This window comes from Nicotiana tabacum, chromosome 17, assembly GCF_000715075.1.
Source record: "Nicotiana tabacum cultivar K326 chromosome 17, ASM71507v2, whole genome shotgun sequence".
Classification (NCBI taxonomy): domain Eukaryota; kingdom Viridiplantae; phylum Streptophyta; class Magnoliopsida; order Solanales; family Solanaceae; genus Nicotiana; species Nicotiana tabacum.
Window position 1 is genome coordinate 58,784,736 of NC_134096.1, and position 26,816 is coordinate 58,811,551.

The window sequence follows — 26,816 nt, forward strand, 5'->3', positions numbered from 1 at the left end:
CACGACCTCTTTCATAATGGGATTTAACCTCCTTTGCTGCTCAACACTAGGGCAATGTCCATCTTCCAAGAAGATTTTATGCATGCAAAATGATGGACTGATTCCTTTGATGTAAGCAATTGTCCACCCAATAGCCTTTTTATGCTCGCGAAGGACTCTGAGCAATTTTTCTTCTTGTGTGTTAGTCAATCTGGATGAGATAATCACGGAAAATGTCTCAAAGTTCCCCAAATAAGCATAGCGCATATGCGCTGGTAGGGGCTTAAGTTTTAGCTTCGGAGCTTATTCAATAGATGGCTTAGGAGGGGGCAGAGTGACAGGCCTGTCCAACTCCTCAAATTTTCCAAACCCATGGACATAACTGCAGGACATATCAAGTACTTGCTCAATTTCTCCCATCATTTCATCTTCATTGTCTTCTTTATCACCAATCAAAGCTCGTTCAAGAGGATCTATAGGGCTCATATAAGGCACTAATGATGTAGCATCACTTTCCACCACATAAATCATGGATAACTCTTCATAGTGGGCTGTCAGTCTGAGTGATTTATATACATTGAATACCTCCACTCGATCGCCTACTCTCATCATCATCTTTCCTTCACAAACATCAATAATAGATCGGCCCGTGGCTAAAAATGGATGCCCTAAAATAAATAAAACTTCTTGATCAAGCTCGTAGTTCAAGATAATAAAATCAACAGGGAATATGAATGAACCCACTTGAACTAACACATCTTCAATCACTCCTTCAGGATGAGTAAGGGAGCGATCAACCAACTGTAAGATTACTGTTGTTTGGCGTGGCTCACCCAACCCCAACTGTCTGAACATAGATAGCGACATCAAATTAATGCTCGCTCTAAGATCACATAAGGCTCGCCCGACTGTACGCTTACTAATCGAGATTTGGATAGTGAAACTACCCGAATCCTTCAATTTCTGAGGTAGCTTGCTTTGAATTCTTGAGATACATTCCTCAGTGAGTGACACAGTCTCGAACTCGGTCAACCTCCTTTTATTTTCCACTATGTCCTTGATGTATTTTTCATATTTGGGCACTTCTTGCAAGATGTCTACCAAAGGAATATTAATTTGCACCTGCTTCAAAATATCAAGAAACTTTTTATACGCAGCATTATCCTTCACCTTATGCAATCTTTGAGGGAACAAAGGTGGTGGCCTCGCAACCAACAGTGGAGGTTGCTTAACCACTGCCTCTTCAGCTGGCTTCTCAGATTCCTTTGATTTTTCTGATTCTGACTCTATAGTGGCTGGCCTTTCATTAAAAGTCACATGTTTTCTCCTTTTTGACTGGAATTCTTCTAATTGTCTCCCATTCCTCAATGACACGACATTAATGGATGCCTCAGGATTAGCTTCAGTGTCACTTGGAAGAGCTCCAACTGGTCTAGTATTTTGGGCACTAGCAAGTTATCCCACTTAGCGCTCCAAATTTCTCATTGTTGTGGCTTGGGCCTGCTGGTCAACCATCACTTTCTTTATTATCTCTACGGTGTGGGCTTGCTGGTCAGCCATCAATTTCTTCATCATTTTCTCAATGTGACTTGTTGAGATTGCATGTTGTTCAATCTGAGGTGATCTATATTATTGTTGAGGTGCTTGTGGTTTGTATTGATTTTGAGCACCTTGATTTTCACCCCAAGAGAAGTTTGGGTGGTTCCTCCAGTTGGGATTGTACGTGTTCCCATATTGGTTTGTCTGACCCCTATTTGCATTACCCACAAAGCAGACAGACTCTGGATTAAATGGGCATAAGTCGCTCATGTGACCCTCTCCACATACTTCACAAAACACTTGAACCTGTTGCACTGGTTGAGCTTGTTGCTTGTTAATAACCATGGTCATCTGATTGACTTGGTTAGTCAGTGTAGAAATCTGGGCTGATAATGCGAGACGACATCTAACTCGAGAACCCCTGCAGATTTTTACACCGTGTGTCTGCCCATTTCTCCTTGCCAATCCAGATTGCTTTTGGAAAATTTGTTCAATAATGCATATATCTCGTCAAAGCTTTTCTCCAACACTTGACCTCCAGCTGCAACATCTACCATAATTTGTGTTTCAGGATGTAGCCCTTCTATGAAAGTGTGAGCTAACACTTCGTTTGTCTGATTGTGATGAGGATAGTCTTTGAGTAGCTCCTTGAACCTCTCCCAAGCTGAGTATAAATACTCTCCCGATTTCTATTTGAAGGAAACTATCTCACTTCTGATCTTTGCAGTTTTGCCTGAAGGGAAGAACCTTGCCAGAAATTTTCTTGCCAAATCATTCCATGATGTAATAGAATTAGCTGGTTCTGCCTTCAGCCATCGCTTTGCTTCGCCCAACAGAGAGAATGGAAAAAGTATGAGCCTCACATAGTCTGGAGTGACCCCGTTAGTGATATAAGTATCACTAATCTCCAAGAAGTTAAGGATATGCTGTTGTGGATCCTCATGTGGAAGACCCATAAACTGTCCATTCGCATGAAGTAGCTGGATCATGCTCTGTTTCAGCTCAAAGTTCCCAGTGATCATGGGCTTCACTATATTGGAGGTGACATTAGCAATGCTGTGCATTGACACCTCCTGAACAACCATATGTTCCTCTGCCATGTTCACAGGAAATTGAACAAGTGCCTGAATATTATTCGTGTCCCTTGCTTCCCTCAACCTCCTATGAAATGTTCTCTCAGGTTCGGTGTCAAATCCTTTAAGTAGGTCATGGATTCTGACCCTGCACATTCAATCAACGTTCCTGAGATCAGAGCAACAATCAAGTAACGTTAGACTTAACGAAATAAACAAAGAAAGCAAAAACTAGAAAGTAGTCAATATTCAAGTCCCCGGCAACGACACTAAAAACTTATTGCTCCCAAATGCACATGCAAGTATACGTGGTCATACAAGTAATAAAATGATAAGTCGAGTGTCGAACCCACAGAGACTTGTATCAATTACCCACTAGATTCACCAAGATTGTTATTCAGTCAAGCCAAATTCGAGTTCAAGAATGTGATTATATTAAACTATACTTCTATACAATAACTAAATTATCAAGCAGTAAAATAGTTGTTGTGTATTCAGTAGAGACAAATATTCCAGGGTTGTGATCGATTCACCAATCCTATTGTGTTCTAGTTAACTCTCCCTTTCATACAATTCACTCATGGTTGCTAAATAATCGATAATTGCTCTCACAACCATCTCCCGAAGTACTACTCGCCTATTCAAGATAGATTAACGCCTATATTCCTATAGAATCAATCTATCAAGAACGCATTAAGATTACGATATTTAATTAAGCACGATGACTAGGTATATTCCTATCCTAACCACAAATCTGTCCCCCTAATAATTAAGATCATGCTCTCTTCAATTCTTCTCTAATCTAAACATGGCTTTCCCCATCATAGCATAGATAGTAAATAGAACCTAACTGCTGGCCAGACAATTAAGTAATTAATCACAAAATTAAAGCAATAACCATATATTAGTGAATTATAATCAAGGTTAAGTCAACGCTAAACAACAATATTCGTGGATAAATCACAACCCCAGAACTATGAGTTTTTAGCCACTCATGATAATAGCAAATAATTTCATAATTGTTGGATAATTGAAAATACTAAGAAACGATGAAGAAAATTGAGATATCTTCGCTCCCGGATGTTTCTCGTGTGTATTCTCCCTTCAAAGTGGTATCCCCCTCTAAAAATAAGCTTACTCTTACTTTTATACGTGTTGGGATCTAGGGCCAAAATAACCTTGTCCCAGGCAAAATTGGACAGGATTCACGCCACCAGCGCCCAGCCCAGCGCTAGGTGCTGTCCCTGGCGCTGGCAAATTGGAGTATACTGCCTCTGGCACTACATGTAGTGCCAGGCGCTGTCTGTGGCAATGGAAATTCCCTTTTTTTGTTTTTTCATCCATTTTGGCTCTAATCTCGCTCTTTTTGCCCCCAATTGCTCCCGGATCATCCCTACACATAAAAACACCTCAAATTAATATAAATCAACCCATTTTACATCCTAAATCCACGAAACAAAAGTAAAACATGAGGCGATATACATATAAATATATATAATTTAATCCAAACATCAAGGATGTCCATGCGGTGTAGCCAGAGCACCCGCACGAGCTGCTACAGAGGTGACCCCAGTAGCTCTAGCTGGAGGGCAGGCACCTGAGGTACCTGTTGCTACACCAGCCCTCCAGGAGACTCTAGCCTAGTTTCTGAGCATGTTCAGCACCTTAGCTCAGGCTGGATTGATTTCACTTGCTCCTGCCACATCTCAGGCCGGGGGAGGAGCACAGACTCCCGTCGCCGATACTCCAGAGCAGCAAGTCCAGGCCGACCAGGTTCCAGAGATTATATCTATACAGTCGGTAGCTCCGGTTTAGCATGAGGCTAGGATAACCGCTTCTGAGGTTGAGCAGCTCAGACTTGAGAGGTACAAGAAGTACCACCCACCTACCTTCAGCGGATTGGCTACAGATGATGCTCAGAGTTTTCTGGAGGAGTGTCATCATATTCTCCGTACTATGGGCGTAGTGGAGACGAGCAGGGTTTCTTTTACCACCTTCCAGCTTAGAGGAGCAGCCTATCAGTGGTGCGTGCTTATGAGTTGAGTAGTTCGGATGAGGCAGCTTCACTTACATGGACTCAGTTTTAGGACATGTTTTTAAGAGAGTATGTCCCTCAAAGCCTCAGGGACTCATGGCGCATGGAGTTTGAGCAGATGTGCCAGGGTGCTATGACTGTGTTAGAGTATGTAGTCCGCTTCAGTGATTTGGCCCGACATGCACCGGCCTTGGTTGCCACAGTTCGAGAGAGGGTTCAACAGTTTATTGAGGGACTCCACCCCAGTATCCGGATTAGTATGTCCAGGGAGTTAGAGATGGATATTTCTTATCACCAGGTTATGAGTATTGCCAGGAGATTGGAGGACATGCTTGCCCGGGATAGAGAGGAGAGGGAGGCCAAGAGGTCTCGAGAGTCTGGCACTTACAGTGGTACTCGTGCCCCAACTTAGTTCGACATGGTAGGGGTTATGGGAGTTGCCTCGTTCATTTAGCTCTTCCAGCTGCCAGTGGTGTTCCAGCCCCTTCTAGGCCCCTAGGAGCCCTATTATGCACCACCGGTGTCTAGTGTACCTCCTGTACGTGGTGCTTCTAGCGGTCAGTCCAGTCGATCAAGCCCGAGCCAGTCACAACAGTCACGCCCTTCGAGAGCTTATTTTGAGTGTGGCGAAACTCGTAATATGGTGAGGGACTGCCCCAAAATTAGGAGGGGTGCACCTCCACAGACTTCTCAGGCACATCGTGCTCCACCGAGTCCTCAGGCTATGATTCTAGCACCTGCTACCGCCCCACCTACTCAGCCAACTCGAGGTGGAGGTCGGGGAGGTCGAGGTCGTCCTAGAGGGGGAGGCCAAGCCAGGTATTATGCTCTTCCGGTTCGTATAGAGGCAGTTGCTTCCAACTCTGTCATTATAGGTATTGTTCCAGTCTGTCATAGAGATGCGTCGGTATTATTTGACCTAGGCTCTACATATTCCTATGTGTCCTATTATTTTGCCCCGTATTTGGGCGTATCTCGAGATTCTTTGAGTTCCCCTATTTATGTGTCTACTCTTGTGAGAGATTCTCTTGTTGTGGACCACGTGTATCAGTCGTGTTTGATTGCTCTTAGTGGTTTTGAGGACAGAGTCGATTTATTATTACTCAACATGGTAGACTTTGATGTTTTCTTTGGCATAGGATGGTTGTCGCCTCATTATGCTATTCTTGATTGTCACGCCAAGACCTTGGCGTTGGCTATGCCAGGTTTACCACGATTAGAGTGGATGGGTACCTTAGAGTATACTCCCAGCAAAATTATTTCATTTATTAAAGCTCAATGAATGGTTGAGAAGGGGTGTGCCGCATATCTAGCTTATGTGAGAGATATTAGTATTGATTCCCCTACAGTTGAGTCAGTACAATAATGAGTGACTTTCCAGATGTGTTTCCAGCTGATCTTCCGGGCATGCCGTCCGACAGAGATATTGATTTTGGTATTGATTTGTTGCCGGGCACTCAACCCATCTCTATTCCTTCATATCATATGGCTCCTCCTGAGTTGAAGGAATTGAAGGAATAGTTACAGGAATTGCTTGATAAAGGCTTCATTCGGACAAGTGTGTCACCTTGGGGTGTTCCTGTCTTGTTTGTGAAGAAAAATGATGGTTCTATGCGTATGTGCATTGATTATCGCCAGCTGAACAAAGTCACAGTGAAGAACGTGTATCCATTGCCTCGCATTGATGACCTATTTGATCAATTATAGGGTGCCAGAGTATTTTCTAAGATTGACTTACGTTCAGGCTATCATCAGTTGAAGATTTGGGAGCCAGATATCCTGAAGACTGCTTTCAAGACTCGGTATGGCCACTATGAGTTCCTTGTGATGTCATTTGGGCTGACCAGTGCCCCAACAACTTTTATGCACTTGATGCCCAATATGTTCCTGCCATATCTTGACTCTTGCGTCATTATGTTTATTGACGACATTCTGGTGTAGTCCCGGACTCGGGAGGATCATGAGCAACACCTGAGGACTGTGCTTCAGACCTTGAGAGAAAAGAAGTTATATGCGAAATTTTCAAGTATGAGTTTTGGCTAGACTCAGTGGCATTTTTGGGTCATGTAGTATCGAGTGATGGGATCCATGTGGATCCGAAGAAGGTTGAAACTGTGCAGAGTTGGCCTAGACTGTCATCAGCTACGGAGATCCGAATGTTTCTTGGTTTGGCGGGGTATTACCGCCATTTTGTATATGGATTCTCATCCATTGCAACACCTATGACTAGGCTGACCCAGAAGGGTGCTCCGTTCAGGTGGACAGAGGAGTGTGAGGAGTGCTTTCAGAAGCTCAAGACATCTTTGACTACAACACAATATTGGTATTGCCTACAGGTTCAGGGTCTTATACTGTATATTGTGATGCATCGCGTATTGGTCTAGGTGCAGTGTTGATGCAGGATGGTAGGGTGATTGCCTATGCATCCAGACGGTTGAAGGTGCATGAAAAGAACTATCATGTCCACGACCTTGAGTTAGCAGCTATTGTTCATGCCTTGAAGATTTGGCGGCACTATTTGTACGGTGTCCCTTGTGAGATTTACACCGATCACCGGAGTTTGCAACATATGTTCAAATAGAAGGATCTTAACTTGCATCAGCGTAGGTGGTTGGAGTTGCTTAAGGATTATGATATCACCATTTTGTACCATCCCGGGAAGGCCAATGTGGTTGCCGATGCTTTGAGTCACCGGGCGGAGAGTTTGGGGAGCTTAGCATATCTACCAGCAGTAGAGAGGCCATTAGCGTTTCATGTTCAGGCCTTAGCCAACCAGTTTGTTAGATTGGATATTTCTGAGCCGAGTCGAGTATTGGCTTGTGTGGTCTCTCGGTCTTCTCTTTATGATCATATCATGGAGCGTTACTATGAGGACCCCCCTATGCTTGTCCTTAAGGACACGGTCCAGCACGGTGATGCTAAGGAGGTCACTATTGGGGGTGATGTTGCATTGAGGATGCATGGCAGGTTATGTGTGCCCAATGTAAATGGTTTACGAGAGTTGATTCTTCAGGAGGCTCACAGTCACGGTACTCTATTCATCCGGGTGCCACGAAGATGTATTAGGACTTGAGGCAACATTACTGGTGGAGGATGATGAAGAAAGACATAGTGGTGTATGCGACTCGCTGTCTAAATTGCCAGCAGGTGAAGTATGAGCATCAACGACCAGGTGGGTTGCTTCAGAAGTTAGAGATTCTGGAGTGGAAATGGAAGCGGATCACTTTGGATTTCGTTGTTGGACTCTCACGGACTCAGCGGAAGTTTGATGCCGTTTGGGTGATTGTGGATAGGCTGACCGAGTCAGCTCATTTCCTTCCTGTGATGACTACCTATTCTTTCGAACAGCTGGCTCGAATTTATATCCGCAAGATTGTCAGGCTTCATGGCATACTGGTATCTATCATCTCTGACCGGGGTACGCAATTTACATTATGGTTCTGGAGGGTTGTACAACAGGAGTTGGGTACTCGGGTTGAGTTGAGCACAACATTTTACCCTCAGACGGACGAACAGTCTGAGTGTACTATTCAGATACTGGAGGATATGCTCCGCGCGTGTGTGTTAGATTTTGGGGGTGCTTGGGATTAGTTCTTTCCACTTGCAGAGTTTTCCTACAATAACAGTTATCAGTCAAGCATTCAGATGGCACCGTATGAGGTTTTGTATGGTAGGCGGTGTCGATCTCCAGTGGGTTGGTTCGATCCGGGCGAGGCTAGATTATTGGGTACGGCCTTGGTTCAGGATGCCCTGGATAAGGTGAAGGTGATTCAGGATCGACTTCGCACTGCCCAGTCCATACAGAAGAGTTGTGTGGACCGGAAGGTTCGCGATGTTGCATTCATGGTTCGAGAGCGGGTCTTGCTCCGGGTTTTGCCTATGAAGAGCGTTATGAGGTTCGGGAAGAAGGACAAGCTGAGCCCAAGGTTTATCGACCCATTTGAGGTATTGCGACATGTTGGGGAGGTTACTTATGAGCTTGCCTTGCCTCCCAGTCTTGTAAGGGTCCATCCAGTATTCCATGTTTTTATGCTCCGGAAGTATCATGGCGATCCAGCTCATGTGTTGGATTTTAGCTCAGTCCAGTTGGACAAAGATCTATCTTATGTTGAGGAGCCAATAGCTATTTTGGACAGGCAGGTTTGAAAGCTGAGGTCAAAGAACATTGCTTCCGTGAAGGTGCAGTGGAGGGGTCAGCCGGTCGATGAGGCGACTTGGGAGACCGAGCAGGATATGCACAACCGTTATCCTTATCTTTTCACCAATTCAGGTATGTCTCTATACTCGTCCGAGGACGAATGGTTGTTTTAAGAGGGGGAGGATATAATGACCCGGCTAGTCGTTTTAAGTGTATTAGCCCCGATCCCTTATTAACTGCTTTCCCCGTATCTTTTTGTGCTTATGTGACTTGCAGGGAGGTTTTGTTTTTGGTTTCAAAGTGTTTTGTGATACTTAGTCCCTAAACGGAAGCTTAATCCTTAGGATTTTGACCGTAGTTGGAACTGTGTGAAGACGACTCCGGAATGGAGTTTCGTCAGTTCTCTTAGCTCTGTTGGGTGAATTTGGACTTAGGGGCATGTACGGATTATGTTTTGGAGGTCTGAAGGTCATTTAAGCTTGAAATGGCGAAAGTCGAATTATTAGAGATTTTGACCGGTAGTGGACTTTTTGTTATGGAGGTCGGATTCCGATTCCAGAAGTTGGAATAGGTCCGTAGGGTTGAATATGACATGTGTGCAAACTTTGGGGTCAATCGGACGTTGTTTGATAGGTTTCGACATCGGTTGTAGAAATTGGAAGTTTCAAGTTCATTAAGTTTGAATCGGAGGGTGATTCATGTTTTTAGCATTGTTTGATGTGATTTGAGGGCTCGACTAAGTTCGTATGGTATTTTAGGACATGTTTGTATCTTTGGTTAAGGTCGTGGGGGCCTCGAGTGTGTTTCAGATCATTATCGAATGCGTTTTGGACTTAGAGAAATGGCTGAAGTTCTGTGATCTGGTGCATATGGTTTCCTTCTATGCGACCGCGAGAGAGGGTCCGCGATCGCATAGGCTCAGCTGGGTAGAGAAAGTTTTGTTCTTCGCGTTTGCGGGCATAAGGATACGAACGCGTAGTGGTGTGAAATGGTGCTTCGCAAATGCGTGGTGAAGGTCGCATTCGCGTAGAGTTAAGGGGGCTAAAGCTGGGCCATGCGCTTTGCTCATCGCGAACGCGTGAGGACGTTCGCGATCGCGTAAGTCTGAGAGCCAGCACATCGCATTCGCTTGGTGTTTTGCGCGTTCGCGTAGGGTGAAATCCTGCGGCAGAAAAGTTGTTAATCATGATCGCGAGACTATTTCCGCGATCGCGATTAAGGAATCACTGGGCAGACTTATATCATTTCAAAATGAGGGTTTGGTCATTTTTATCAAAACTTGAGTTTGGGAGCTCAGAATTGGACGAGATTTTGAGGGTTTTTCAGAGATATCGATTGGGTAATGATTCTACACTCCATTTTGGTTATATCCCACTAATCTATCATTAATTAATTCTTTATTTTCGGTTTTGGGGTTGAAAAATTGAAAAAAATGGAAAGAAGTTCTTCAACTAAAATTGCGAGTTTTGAAAGGTGATCTGAGGTCGGATTCGAGTAATTCTTATATGGTTGGACTCGTGAGTGAATGGGCGTTCATATTTTGTGACTTTTACCCGATTCTGAGACGTGGGCCCGGGGAGGCTTTTGGGGCAATTTTCTAATTTCTTACTTTAGTTTTGATTTCATTAATTTTATTAGTTTCTTATAGTTGTTTATGGTATGTAATTGATTTTGGCTAGATTTGGGTCATTCAAAGTCGGATATTCGTGGAAAAGGTATTGTTACTGATTGATTGAACTTGGTTCAAGGTAAGTGGCTTGCCTAACTTTGTGTGGGGAAAATCCCCCTAGGATTTGGTATTGTTGTGATATGTGAGCGGCGTGTACGTGAGGTGACGAGCATGCTATTTGTTGTAGAACCCGATTTATTTTACTGAGTAGCAACCTGTTTTTCCTTTAATTTGAGTTATATCATTTAAATGAGTATTAGTCTGTTTTCATTCTTAATTGAGCTATTCCAATATGTGTAGTTATCTGTTTAGTCTAATATCGCATGTCTATGTGCTTTAACTACTTATTTAAAATCTGTGAAGCATGCCTAGTTGATTTCCTGTTTTTCCTTGTTCTTTATCAGTATAACTGTAGGAATCTTGCTGTTAACTGTTGTATTTATCAGTTTGAGCTGTGTGTTTACTTTTGAGACTACGAGGCGGTTCCTCGGGAGTTCTCCCTGCACTTTTACTTTTGAGACTACGAGGCGGTTCCTCAGGAGTTCTTCCTTCACATTTACTTTTGAGACTACGAGGCGGTTCCTCGGGAGTTCTCCCTGTACATTTACTTTTGAGACTACGAGGCGGTACCTTGGGAGTTCTCCTTGTATATTTACTTTTGAGACTACGAGGCGGTACCTCAGGAGTTCTCCCTATATATTTATTTTGGGATTACGAGACGGTATCTCAGGAGATCCCCTTCTGTTTACCCCTCTGTGTTGCACTGTTGCCTTACTGTGTTTCCTTTTGTTAAATTCTAGTCTCTTATTATACTGTATATTCCCCTACTTTATTTATTATATACCAGTGGGCCTGACCTGACCTCGTCACTACTCGACCAAGGTTAGACTTGGCACTTACTGGGTACCGTTGTGGTGTACTCATGCTACTCTTCTACATATGTTTTCGTGTGCAGATTCAGGTTCTTCTTATCAGCCCCGCTACTAGCTGAGAGTGCTTGCTGTTGTACAGAGACTTCAAAGTACACCTGCCGCGTCCGCAGACATCGGAGTCCCTTTCTACTCTTCCCCATGTCTATTATCTTCTGTATTTCTTTTGTTAGACTCTGATGTATAGAGATACTAGGTTTTCTTCTGTAATTTGTGATTCACGATGTTCCGGATTTTGGGAAACTGTGTACGTCTAGTGTTTTCTTTATTGTATATGCCGAGCGACATTAGTATTGGTTATTCAGTATCTAATGCAGTTAGCTGTTTAGTTTTGCTTCCATTATTGATATTTTCGCAATCTGTTAGGCTTACCTAGTCGTAGAGAATAGGTGCCGTCATGACATGTCTCAGAGGGATGTTTGGGTCGTGACAAAAATAATGACGGTAAGCCTATTTATGTGACTTGCACTACTAAAACACATATTTTTCCAAGTGAAGAAATTGACAAACTCTATCAGTAATTTTTGATAGAATCTATGAGTAATTAAAAAATATCGCATATTAAGCAAGTTATCTAACTAGAGCATTAGACTGTAGTGGTGTAGTTCATATGCTATGAGATGGAAAAGCTTAGCAGAACATCACATTTAATGTGCAACTCTTTAATCTTTGACCGGAGATAAGAAGAATGCTCATGGTTATTGCGGTAAAGCTCAATGCAGGAGCAAGATCTTTGTGCTCCTTTTTCTAAGGTCTTACATTGATGCGTAGTTTGGCCTTGGTTTCTTTTGGCTCAGCCTCGGAGATGGTTGTGTTTGTTGTTAATGTGATTGATAACTTTTTGGATGGGTATGACTTAGACTTCATTAATATCGTAGCTATAATAATTACTATTATTGTTGTTATCAATACTTTTTTGTCCAAAATATTTCTTTGCTCTGCTTTGCAATTGACAACCACTATTACTATTTTGGTTTACGTAGAATCTTCTTGGAAAGTTGCATGTGGATAAAAGTAATATAATACTATGATGTATATAAAATTTCTTAGAGATATTCAGTTAACTGTTTTAATTGTCCAAATAATTACGCCATTTTAAAAGACTACATTTGTTTCATTAAGAATCTTCTTGGGCAGTCTTCAATTTAATGTGGCATTATCACAAATTACCGACACACACATAAAAATATTCGCATACGCAAACACAAATCCGTGATTCCATAATATTTCTAGTTTGTTGTTTAAAAATTCATACATATATCTATTTGGAGTTTATTCTTTTATCTCTTATAATATACTAAGTCATCAATATTCCATAGTAACTTTTTAATCAAATTATTGAACATATTTTACTTGTTATTATACAAAAGCAATTTATATCCTCTTCGTTAGTACTATGTCGGCGTTTTCTCGAAAATCTTATTTTGATATGTATTTAATAACTAAATAATAGGGAACCCTAAATACTAATTATAGGGTCATTTGACCATATCCATATTTTAATATTACTAGCGAGTACTATTGATTTTAGAAATTAAAAGGAATGAAAAACATTTAAAACTTTCAGCCTTATTTGCAAAACATGTTATCTTTTGTCAAGTATATTTAATAAAACTGTCTTTTGTATTTGTGAAACGTACATCATACGTGCATCTTATGCCAAATAAAAAAAATTAAGAATATCATTTACATTGTTAAAATATATGCGTGAGTTATAAAATAAAATTTTAAGTAAAAGTGCTAGCTCAAAATAATGAAAGGTAAACCTATTTATGTGACTTGCACTATTAAAAACAAGTATTTTTTCGAGTGAAGAAATCAACAAGCTCTATCAGTAATTTTTGAAAAAATCTATTAGTAATTAAAAAATTATCGCATATTAAGCAAGTTATCTAACTAGAGCATTAGACTGTAATTGTGCAGTTCATATGCTCTGAGATGGGGAAGCTTAGCTGAACATTATATTTGATGTTCAGCTCTTCAATTCTTGAGCTAAGATAACAGGATGTTCATGGTTGTTGCTAGAAAACTATGTTTCTGCCCCTTTTTCTTCCACCTGAACCTTATCATTCATGGTCTGTAGATTGGCACAACATACCATTAATGGATCTGCAGCTAAGCCATCCATGTAATTTTCACAATCATCAAATAGTGATGCCACATCTTGGCACATTGCTTCATTTCCATGGCCTACCATGAAAGTGTTTGGTTCCTTTGGTTCAGCCTTAGAAATGGTTGAGTTTGTTGCTGGTGTGCTTGATAAATCTATGGGTGGGTCTGATTTAAACTTCATAAACATCATAACTATAAGATGATCACTGTTATTGTCATCATTACTTTTTTCTCTGCTATTTTTCTTTGCTCTACTTTGAACTACAAAGAGACCTTTTAGTTGACAACCACTTATTCTACCATGGTTTATATATAATTAATTAAGTGTCTTAATTTTTTAGGTTAATGTCACGACCCAAAATTCACTAGAGGTCGTGATGGCGACTAACATCGCCGTCAGGCAAGCTAACAGTGAATGTTTAACTTAATTACTCATTTTATTATTTTTGAAACCATAATTTTCATCAATTAAATAATAAGAAATAGAATTTACAGGGTTACCGATAATGTTTTCACAACTACAATAAAGGACAACTCATAAGCACCCCCAAAACCCGGTGTCACAAGTACATGAGTATCAACTAGAAAATAAAATAAAATACAACATCTGTCTGAGATACAAATTAGACAGTAGAATACAAATAACTCTGATGGAGACTCTATAGGCTGTGGATCGTAACATGAAATGCAGCTCACGGTAAGTCCCTGCAATAGCCGCGCCTCTGCGCCCAAAAGATCACCAGACATATATGTACCTGCACAAAAATGTGCAGCAAGTGTAGCTTGAGTACGTAAATCAATGCGTACCCAGTAAGTATCTAGCCTAACCCAAGAGAAGTAGTGACGAAGGGTCGACATCGACACTTACTAGTGGTCCAATAATAAAGATACAGTAAGGAGTAAACAGATATGATGCAGAGTAAATAAACGAATTTAAACAATTGTAAATACGTGATACTGTCCTCCTCTCTACAATAGACACAAGCTTTCAATTAGCAATTACCTCCTCAACCGGAGCATATATATATAATGGACCTCACCAGATAGGTTGTCATAATTCAAATCAGGAAGACTCATAGATACACTGACTTCTTATCAGATATTACGCAATGATTTCCATGAGAGTATTTCATAAAAATGTCGAGGCGTACGACCCGATACCATCATAATCTGTGCATTGCCGAGGGTCGAACGACACGGACCATAGATATATCTATTATACTGCCAAGGCGAACGACCTGCTCCCATGAGAGTGTGGTACATAATCCTGCCTAGGCGAACGGCCCGATCCCATTAGAATAAGAACTTTGACGGGTCCTTGACCCGACTCACGAAGGAACATATGAGTTATAAGGAGCTTTGAGGAAACCTTTCGATGGGAACACATAACGCGATAGAAATTCATAAGAGGAGTACAATTATTCCGCGGTTAATCATGAAACTCGTCAAATCTCTACAATAGCAAGTCTATCACTCTACGTCCGTCTAGTTTCAAGTAGTAATGCGAAGTAAAAGAATTTAATAAGAAAGTGATAACCCAAATAGTACAGTTATAGCATGGCGTGAACCTGAGTCTACCCGGACAATAACATGAATGTAGCTACGTACACACTCTCGTTATCTCGTGTGTACATAGCCCCCGCAACAAGTAGCACATATTAATTACAACACCTAGGGGTAGTTTTCCCCTTACAGAGTTAGACAGGAGACTTACCTCGCTCCAAAAATCCATAACCGGCTCCAACGCTGCTCTAACAGTCAAACTGGTGCCCGCCGCTCCAAATCTAGTCAATCAATGTGCAAATCCATAAATATATATTCTAATACTCATTATAAATCAAATTATAACAATTTCCAACTCCGTTCAAAAAATCGATAAAGCCGATCCTCGGGCCCACATGCCCGGATTTCAAATATTTTCGAAGATAAACATTACCCATAACATTACTAACTAAAATATATAATTTATTCCATATTCTTTGTCCAATTTCGTGGTCAAAATCCAAAATTACAAATATTTTGGTTTTCTTCAAAATCTCACAATTTTCACCAATTTTCATATTCAAATCCATATATAGTTCATGTATTTAACTTAAAATGTGAAGGAATCACTTACCTAGTGGAGGATGATGAAAAATCCCCTTCAAACATCTCCCCAAGCTCGGCTCCAATGGAAGATTTGAGATAAAATGAGCCAAAACCCGTTTCTTGCAACTTATACACTGCCGAGGCGACCCTTCATCGCGAACGTGGCACCGCCCTCGCGTTCGCGAAGCTCAGAAAGCCCAGGCCCAGAAATCCTTCTCCGTGAACGCGGCAATCCCCTCGCGTTCGCGAAGCACAATCTGCCTCAGCCCCCCAGTTCCTCTATGCGAACGCGAGACAGGGCCTGCGAACGCGAAGCTTTACCAGCTAGCCCTTCGCGAACATGTTTGCCCACTCGTAAACGCATAGAACAAAAAGGTCCCAATATAACTTCTTTCTTCGCAAACGCATGAGGCCCTTCGCGTTCGCGAAGAACAATACCAACACCAGCAAACCAACACTAGCAGCTCTACCAAAAGTGTCCCGGAACCACCCCGAAATATACCCGAAGCCCCCGGGACCCCGTCCAATCACACTAACCAGTTCCATAACATAACACAAACTTTCTCGAGGCCTCAAATCACATCAAACAACGCCAAATCTACAAGTTGCGCATCGATTCAAGCTTAATGAACCATTGAACTCCTAACTTCCATATTTGATGCCAAAACCTATCAAATGACGTCTGATTGACCTCAAATTTTGCGCACAAGTCACATTTGACATTATAGACCTACTCCAACTTACGGAATCGTAATCCGACCCAATATAAAAAAGTCACTCCCGGTCAAACTTCCAAAACCCCCCATCTTCCAACTTTTGCCAAATGACCCCAAAATGACCCACAGACCTCCAAATTCACATCCGGACGCGCTCCTAAGACCAGAATCACCATACAGAGCTATTTCCAGGCTCATAAATCCAAACGGACATAGATTACATTAAAATATACTTCAACCCAAATTTATGAAATTCTTCCAAAATGCCAACTTTCCACAATAGGCGCCGAAATGCTCTCGGGTCATCCAAAACCCGATCCGGACATATGCCCAAGTCCAAAATCATCATATGAACCTGTTGGGACCTTTAAATCCCGATTCCGAGGTCGTTTACTCAAAAAATGAATCTTAGTAAATTCCTCTAACTTAATGCTTCCGAAATTAGAATTTTCTTTCCAAATCAACTCCGAACTTCCCGAAATTCAAGTTCCGATCACGCGTACAAGTCATAATACCTAAGTGGAGTTACTCAAGACCTCAAACCGCCGAACGAAGCTCTAGAGCTCAAAACGACCGGTTGGGTCATTACATTCTCTCTCACTTAAACATACGTTCGTCCTCGAACGTGCTAAGAACTGCTCCGGAGTTGTCTAAAATCACGGTTTAACACCTCGTGCATCTACCTGTGCCACCACAACCCAGTTGAGAACATTAGCTTGAGCCAGGCTGAAGATCCTTCCCGCTACCTTAGCTAGCAAACTTTAGAGCCAAATTCCAACATCCGAAGTTTCTCTACGATACCATATTCTAACACACAAACACCGTATTAATCACCAGACACTGAACCCAACGTGACCATGCTCCTCCACTAAAATCACACCATGCACCACATAACTCATTTGTCCAAGGCAGTCTCCACCAAGCATAACGACTGAAATTTTCATTGACCCGAAGCCCGTAGTTTACCTCATAACATATATAAGCCCTGTTTCAACTCTCGCAATATTTCCATGATGGAAGAGATTTGTAGAAACTCATAACCATCTGCCGAATCACAAATCATGGAGTCTCTCCTCCTGACAAGAAACATTACTTCATTCTGAACTGAACAATGATATTTGCTCTTTAATATACCTTATATAAATCCGATAGCACTGATCACAGGTCCAATAATCTCGTCTCACCCAGTACAAGCTGCTCAAGCAATAAACAACCTCAGACACTGCCAAAAATCTCATATGATGCCACAATGTGCCAACAAGCTACAAAGTCGAATGTGATACATAAGGGAAATGAACTCTGGAAAGTACTACTCAACTCATGTAACTAATTAAACAACCGAAAAGATGTTCTGAACCATCCTCAGAAAATGAGAAACAAAACACACAAGAATATATATAGGGAACTGTACTCAACATCACACTGTTGCAGCGTGCAACCCGATCCACATATGATACTGTTGCGGCATGCAACCTGATCCAATCATGATACTTGTGGCGGCGTGCCACCCGATCCAAACAACATACCCGTGGTGGCGGCGTGCCACCCAATCCAAACATAATAATTTATAAGGAAATACCTACCGAGTCAGAATGCTCATACCTATGAAATACCCGAATGTCGACCACAAGCATGCCAAGTGTATAATATCATTCCCGGGGAGACAGATAGCGCCATACGTTACAAAACTCAAGCACGACTAAGGTTCAATAAATGACCTGCATCTCGAGAGCCATCTTGTTCTCACAACACCACAAACTACATGGGATCTCGATACGAGTGCAAATAATCATACCATCTCACAACCCATATGGAACAATAAAGATTACACGGGATAAATGATGATAGAAATAACATCCAAGACCTAAAGACCCCTCCGTAAGAAACGCTATGCTGAAATGAACACATTCGGCCTGATATAGAGCGCACATTCACATCTAGATCCATTTACGGACCTCAAGCCAATTCTGATCATACCGCACTTGGCTAATAACCTTCAAAGGATCCACAACAACCCTACTCATGACACATAAGAACAACCGTCCAATCCAGAACAAACTTCCACAGTTCACAACCAAATTAATAGAGCGCCTCCCATGTCTAAGATCTCACATTAGCGATAGTACCATAATCTCCATACTTGGTTTCAATCTTCAATCAATCAAGTGACTAAATGTCACACTTATACAATCATCCCATGGGATACGCTCCCATGACCTTCAGCACCGGGTAACAAAGTCTACACATCTATACCACCGGCCATACAATGTTGTAAAGCGAATCGAGAATCCACAAATTAGTACACAAAACCTCTTACACAGGACACCGATCTCAGGTGATGCTAAAGACAATACCAACTTACTCTAAACATTTGAATTTGTTCCTGCTCATCCGAGCTCGTAATATTCTTGTCTACACCAAATCGCAACCTTGATCCTCAACTTACAATTCCCATGCCGCTCACTGCACCTAACATTCCAATACGCGAGAGTACAAGAATTCTATAATAACTCTTGAACCACTAATAGAATAAACACTCCATCATATAGAAACCTTTCACTTAACTCATTTCAGGAGAGCCATTGCAACACGCGACTGAATTCCCATAACCGCAGAAAATACAATCCTCAAGTAGTGGTCTAAACAACCATAACTCTTCCGGGATCCATCTACACATAACATGCCATTATAATCGAATACGTCCAAATAAATCAAATTACGATGGCCGTCAAGCCTCACACGTACTGCCACAAATCATCTGCATAACTTAACATGCTGAAGGAACTGATCATCGCCAATATCATGCTGATTCAACCATTGCTAACCGAACCAACTTCTTCTAATTTACTCTGGACTTTCCTTAAAAATAATAATAGCTCCATTCAAAATATAACAGACCTAATCCGCACTCATCCTGAGTGATCCTATTTCATGAGATCATGTTGCCTAAAAACCCACGAACTAACTCATACCCTCCTTGTGCGCACATTCGCATCTTCAACTGGTGCACCCATTCATATAATTCCTCTACGAATCCGAAGTTATTTTTTCCCATTCCTCCAGTGTTACACCACATACCGATGATAACATAGAACACTCCAAGCCCCTTTCATAATCTACTGCAAAAGCTCGATACTTAACCATACCACAGACTCGAAATCCTTAGGCACCACACTTTAATTTTGAACCCACTAGGACCGTTGTTGAGAGTCACTCACGCTGACTTGTTCCCGAATATAATCAAACTCCAAGGTCCTGCTAGCACATGAACACCCCTTCAAAGAAGCAATCTGCTGAATTCCTTTCCTTATACATCACATCTACACAAAGCATAGACTCTGAGTCTTCCCAAAGCCTGAACATAAATCGATAAGGCCAAATATAACATACATTCCTCAAATCCTTTACTCAAATTAACACTGATGTTTTCTTTCCTTAGTCGTAATAACCCACTAATACACCGATAACTAGAAACCGCACAAGTAGATAACCATGCAATCCAATCATAGACGGTAAGGCTCTCCCACTTAGCTTGAAGCTACAATTATATAACCATGGGACCCGCCGATATTCCTTCTTGCCCATTGACATCAGCTGAAAGTCCAACAATACATTCCAAACTCGAAGTCATGTTGCATCCAAATAAAATCCGTGGGCCTAGTCACTGTCCACCATAAATTCCTAAATAGCTCCAAACTTTCCTCAAGGCGTGTGGCTATCCTACCACAGAACCCATATGCTACTATGCCACTCTCCTACTTTGGTTAAACCATCTCCTTTAAGCAACTCCTCGACTTCTGCTTTTCATACTTGACCTTCTAGCAATCAACCACCGCAAAACACCTCCCACATGTCCTTCCTCGTCCTTCGCTGCCCAATTGTTGCCTCAAATCTGAATCCATCTCTGTAACACTTGAGCTAATAAATTGCCACCAACTCCAAGCCTCCTAGAAAACCATCCCTCTCGAGCCATCAATATTAGAAATACCCATTTGATTCCGAAATCGCTACACTCCTCCATCTCGGACAACTGCTTCTCCAGCACCATTTCATACTACCCTGCCCCGAAGGCAAATTGATGAACACCACAACACCGGCGAACCTTACTGCGTTCAACAAGGACGATGACACCATATCACAATTGAGAATTCTACCACGCTCGAAAATACCATTATCCCAAACTTGAACATTCATAGTCCGATTGACTCTCCTCCGCTGGAAATAAAATGCTGAACCTCTGAATCATGCACTGAGAAAAACCTCCTTTCAAGTCATTCACTGCCTCGACACATAGACAAACGCCCAACAATTACACGAACACTGTGCGATAATAACGTCTAAACATCATAGTAACCTGCGCGTAGCCTTGAAACCATAAAAAATACAGTTACTGAGCTGAAATAACAAAACCTCCTTCCACAAGAAGACGATAATAACATGCTCGAATGCGCAGGGAGAAACACCCTGCTCCCCGTCTGTAGTACCACTGAAACTCCTCGATGCCCAAATGACACGAGCGTTGAACATCGTATAAGAATGAGTAGGATGGATATAAAGGCATAAGCCTTAAAGGAATCAAATCGCACGATGAGGAATCAAGAAGGGAAGTGCTCCTAACAGCCTTGTAGCCTCTCGAAGATAAGTACATACGTCTCCGTACCGATCCGCAAGACTCTACTAGACTTTCTCATGACTCGTGAGACCTAAGTGAACCTAATGCTCTGATACCAAGCTGTTACGACCCAAAATCTACTAGAGGTCGTGATGGCGCCTAACATTGCCGTCAGGCAAGGCAACAATGAATGTTTAACTTAATTACTCATTTTAGTATATTTGAAACCATAATTTTCATCAATTAAATAATAAAAAATAGAATTTACAGGGTTACTGATAATATTTTCACAACTACAATAAAAGACAACCCATAAGTACCCTCAAAATCCGGTGTTACAAGTGTATGAACATCAACTAAATAATAAAATAAAATACAACATCTGTCTGAGATATAAATTAGAAAGGAGAATACAAATAACTCTGATTGAGACTCTGCAAGCTGCAGATCGTAACATGAAATGCATCTCGCGGTAAGTCCCCGCAATAGTCGCGCCTCTGTGTCCAAAAGATCACCAAGCATATATGTACCTGCACAAAAATGTGCAACAAGTGTAGCATGAGTACGTAAATCAACGCGTACCCAGTAAGTATCTATCCTAACCCAAGAGAAGTAGTGACGAGGGGTCGACATCAACACTTACTAGTGGTCCAATAAGACAGATACAATAAGGAGTAAACATATATAGGGCAGAGTAAATAAACGAATTTAAACAAGTGTAAATACGTGATATTGTCCTCCTCTCAACAATAGACTCAAGCTCTCAATTAGCAATTACCTCCTCAACCGGAGCATATATATATAATGGACCTCACCAGATAGGTTGTCATAATTCAAATCAGGAAGACTCATAGATACACTGACTTCTTATCAGATATTACGCAATGATTTCCATGAGAGTATTTCATAAAAATGTCGAGGCGTACGACCCGATACCATCATAATCTGTGCATTGCCGAGGGTCGAACGACACGGACCATAGATATATCTATTATACTGCCAAGGCGAACGACCTGCTCCCATGAGAGTGTGGTACATAATCCTGCCTAGGCGAACGGCCCGATCCCATTAGAATAAGAACTTTGACGGGTCCTTGACCCGACTCACGAAGGAACATATGAGTTATAAGGAGCTTTGAGGAAACCTTTCGATGGGAACACATAACGCGAGATAAATTCATAAGAGGAGTACAATTATTCCGCGGTTAATCATGAAACTCGTCAAATCTCTACAATAGCAAGTCTATCACTCTACGTCCGTCTAGTTTCAAGTAGTAATGCGAAGTAAAAGAATTTAATAAGAAAGTGATAACCCAAATAGTATAGTTATAGCATGGCGTGAACCTGAGTCTACCCGGACAATAACATGAATGTAGCTACGTACGGACTCTCGTCTCCTAGTGCGTACGTAGCCCCCACAACAAGTAGGACATATCGATTACAACACCTAGGGGTAGTTTCCCCTTCACAGAGTTAGACATGAGACTCACCTCGCTCCGAAGTTCCATAACCGGCTCCAACGCCGCTCTAACACTCAAACCGGTGCCCGCTGCTCTAAAACTAGTCAATCAATGTGCAAATCCATAAATATATACTCTTATTCCCATTATAAAATAAATTATAACAATTTTCAACTCCGTTCGAAAAATTGATAAAGCCGACTTTCGGGCCCACGTGCCCCGATTCCGAAAATTTTCGAAGATAAACATTACCTATGACATTAGTAACTCAAATATATAATTTATTTCAAATTCCATGTCCAATTTCGTGGTCAAAATCCAAAATTATAAATTTCTAGGTTTTCTTCAAAATCTCATAATTTCCACAAATTTTCATGTTCAAGTCCATATATGGTTCATGTATTTAACTTAAAATGTGAAGGAATCACTTACCTAGTGGAGGATGATGAAAAACCCCCTTCAAAAATCGCCCCGAGCTCGGCTCCAATGGAAGATTTGAGATAAAATCAGCCAAAACCCGTTTCTTGTAACTTATACACTGCCCAGGTGACCCTTCATCGCGAACGCGGCACCGCCCTCGCATTCGCGAAGCTCAGCAAGCCCAGACACGGAAATCCTTCTTCGCGAACGCGGCAAGCCCTTCGCGTTCGCGAAGCAAATCTGCCTCAGCCCACAGTTCTTCTATGCATACGCGAGATAGGGTCCACGAACGCGAAGCTTTACCAGCTAGCCCTTCGCGAACGCGTTTTCCCCACTCGCTAACGCATAGAACAAAAAGGGCCCAGTCCAACTTCCTTCTTCGCGAACGCGTGAGGTCCTTCGCATTCGCGAAGAACAACACCAGCACCAGCAAACCAGCAGCAGCAGCTCAACCAAAAGTGATCCGGAACCACCTCGAACACACCCGAGGCCTCCGGGATCCGAACCAATCATACCAATCAGTCCCATAACATAACACAAACTTGATCGAGGCCTCAAATCACATTAAACAACGTCAAATCTATAAGTTGCGCATCGATTCAAGCTTAATGAACTATTGAACTCCTAACTTCCACATTCGATGCCGAAACCTATCAAATCACGTCCGATTGACCTCAAATTTTGCACACAAGTCACATTTAACATTACGGACCTACTCAAACTTCCGGAATCAGAATCAGAATCTGACCCTGATATCAAAAATTTTACTCCCGGTCAAACTTGCAAAAAACCCCCCCAATTTCCAACTTTCGCCAAATGACCCCAAAATGACATACGGACCTCCAAATCCACATCCGGACGCGCTCCTAAGACCAGAATCACTATACGGAGCTATTCCCATGCTCGGAATTCTAAACGAACATCGATAACATTGAAATTCACTTCAACCCAAATTTATGAAATTCTTCCAAAATGCCAACTTTCCACAATAGGCGCCGAAACGCTTCTGGGTCATCCAAAACCCGATTCGGACATACGTCCAAGTCTAAAATTATCATATGAACCTGTTGGGATCTTTAAATCCTGATTCCGAGATCGTTTACTCAAAAGTCAAACCTAAGTCAATTCCTCTAACGTAAAGCTTTCGAAATTATAATTTTCTTTCCAAATCAACTCTGAACTTCCCTAAATTCAAATTCCGATCATGTGTACAAGTCATAATACCTGAAGTGAAGTTACTCAAGGTCTCAAACCGCCGAATGAAGCATTAGAGCTCAAAACGACCGGTCGGATCGTTATAGTTAATTGCTCTTTCTCTAACAGATTTTGAATGAGACAAAGTAATTATCCTAGAAAATTAAGACACTTAACAGAATATTTTTACTACCTGCAATTCGATGTGACATTGCCACATCTACCAACACACATAATAAATACACACACGCAAACCACAAATATGATGCCATAATGCAGCTTGGTTTGTTGTTTCATCTCCATAATTCCCACAAGGTTGAATGTATATGTACGAGTGTTTACATGGTAGTAGTAGTAGTAATAATTTATATCTCTAGATCACTACAACCTGGGGGATTTCCAGGAATCTTGTTTCCAAGTGTTTAGCAACTGAAACTACGTACTAAATACTAGTAAGAAGATCATTCCCATTTTTTTTGTAGTTTTATAATGACAGTGATCTAGACGGATGTATAATTCTCTGAAAGAGACATTAACACTCATTTATATAGATTAATCTTAGTGTACGTGCATGCGCGTGCATCCATTTTAATAAGTAAATTATTTGTATAAAGTCACATAAATATTAAGAGCAAGAACACGTAGCCTTTGAAGATTTAAAAGTTTTCTGAATCTCTTTTGGAAAGCTATTTTCAAGTTATTTTTTTTTTCATTTTCAAGTTCATTCTAAAAAATACAACTTGGTTAGTGCACTAACATAAAATAATTGTTTTCTTTCTGGCAAGCAAAATTCAAGTTGATCTATTTCTTTAATCAATTATAAGAAATGCTATATGAATTGTTTTCATCAAATTAAAAGGAATAAATTAAAATTGCATTTCTGTCAGATTAAAAATGAATAATGTACCATTGTAAAAGTAGAATACAACAACTACATTTTGAACCATAAGTATTAGTTGATTTTAAAGTCTTAAATATTAAAATAAATTAAATGAAAATTTTATTAAATGGAAAATTAATTTCTAAGGTAAAGAGATCTATCAACATTTTGCGTTGGAGTTTTCTGCTTTTATAATTATTGTAATAATAAGATTGATAGATATATAAAACTAAGAAAATATTGATACTTGAAAGAAAATAATAAATGTATTGACAAAGAAAAAATCAGGGTAGGAGATGACTCATAATATGTCCGATTATTGGACCATGGACTCATCCGACCTATATGTTTCTGGTAAGGACGTTTATCTAAAATAACAGAACATATTGATTTACTAATATTTAAATTACAAACCTAAATAGCATTATTTGTGCTAAAAGTCAATATAATTAATAGAACAAAAACATATAATTACCTTAAATTTCTTATAAAGAAATTCGTACAATTTATTACTACTAGTCTTAGAATACGCACATTGCGCGTGTACCCATCTCAAAGAATAATATTTTATTAAAAATTACGTTTGAGTTATAAAATAAAAATTATGAAAAACATTTAAGCTCCTATGAGTATTTATTGTATACTTTGTAAGTTTTACGCTTTATAACTAAAAATTCAAATATAAGCTTTCAAAGGATAAGCACGAGATACAATCACTACAAGAAATTCGGCAAAAATCGACCAACTCGATTTTTCAAAATATTTTTTTTTTAATTTTCTTTTTACGAAACCGACCAACTTTGGTCGGTTTTCTTTGGCACAAAAATGCGGGAAACTATTTTTGAGTCCCGCGAAATTTATTTTTCAAGAAACCGACCAACTTTGGAGGGGTTTTCAATTAAAATAAATAAAAATTAATATTAAAAAAATCTACCAAAATTGGTCGGTTAATTCGGCCGGTCATTTTAAAAAACTGACCAACTTTGGTTGGTAATTTTATTTTTTAATAATACCGACCAACTTTGGTCGGTTATTTTCGTGTGAAAATACAATTAAAGAGAATAAATCAAATAAAAGACAGTCTTAAAATAAAATGCACAAATGGTCTAGTGGTAGAATAGTATCCCGCCACAGTACAGACCCCGGTTCGATTCCCAGATGGTGAATCTTTTGATTACATAATTAAAAAATAGACAAACTTTGGTCATATTTTTTTTTTTGCAATATTTGTTTTTTTGAATTTAATTGATCGACCAATGTTGGTCGGTAATTTCCGACCAACTTTGGTCGATATGCCTTTCCGACCGCTAAAATATTGTCCACACATAAATGGTCGCATTTTGGACGGTTATTGGCCATTACCGACTAAGGTTGGTCGATTTTTACCGGATTTCTAGTAGTGAATATAACACACATAAGACAACTTTCAATCCAAATTTCAAAGAAACTGTTAAACTTTATCTTTGAAATATTATATCTTAACATTTTTGAAGAATAAGTTAATAAAAGTTCAACAACAAATGATCTAAACGATTACTATCACATATTATCAAAGTTAGTTTATATGGTTAATATTCAAAAGCATTCAAGTCCAAAACTAAGAGCATTTTGTTTAAATAAATTAGTATATATCTATTTATTTTGATATTTATTTAATAAATAGATATTTTTTTTCTAAAATGGAATCTTCAGTTACATTCCATTATAAACTGTCTATAAATCTTAGATAATTTTAAAATTCTAAATATTAGGAAAAAATTATTATAAATAAAATTTTATTTGATTTTAAATTCTTAAATATTAGATGTTCTTATCTAGTTCAAATAAGAAAAAGTTTAATGGTCAATATATTAATTAATTTCCAAATTTAAAATATTAGAAAAATTAATTGCAATTACATTAGTATTACATTAATGCTTTGTTGTTTTTAAACTTAATACATATAATATATACATATAAATTTATTTGGTTCG

The 26,816-nt window shown here is 40.2% G+C and overlaps 1 protein-coding gene across 1 annotated transcript; it reads right to left on the bottom strand.

The window, feature by feature from the left end:
• Positions 1 to 282: 282 nt before the first annotated feature.
• On the bottom strand, positions 283 to 1,863 carry LOC142171869 (uncharacterized). Its single transcript, XM_075235576.1, has 2 exons — positions 1,650 to 1,863; positions 283 to 1,406 (listed from the first exon to the last, which is right to left on the bottom strand). The coding sequence occupies exons 1-2, from the start codon at positions 1,861 to 1,863 to the stop codon at positions 283 to 285; spliced, it is 1,338 nt and encodes a 445-aa protein (XP_075091677.1).
• Between the last annotated feature and the right edge of the window lie 24,953 nt (positions 1,864 to 26,816).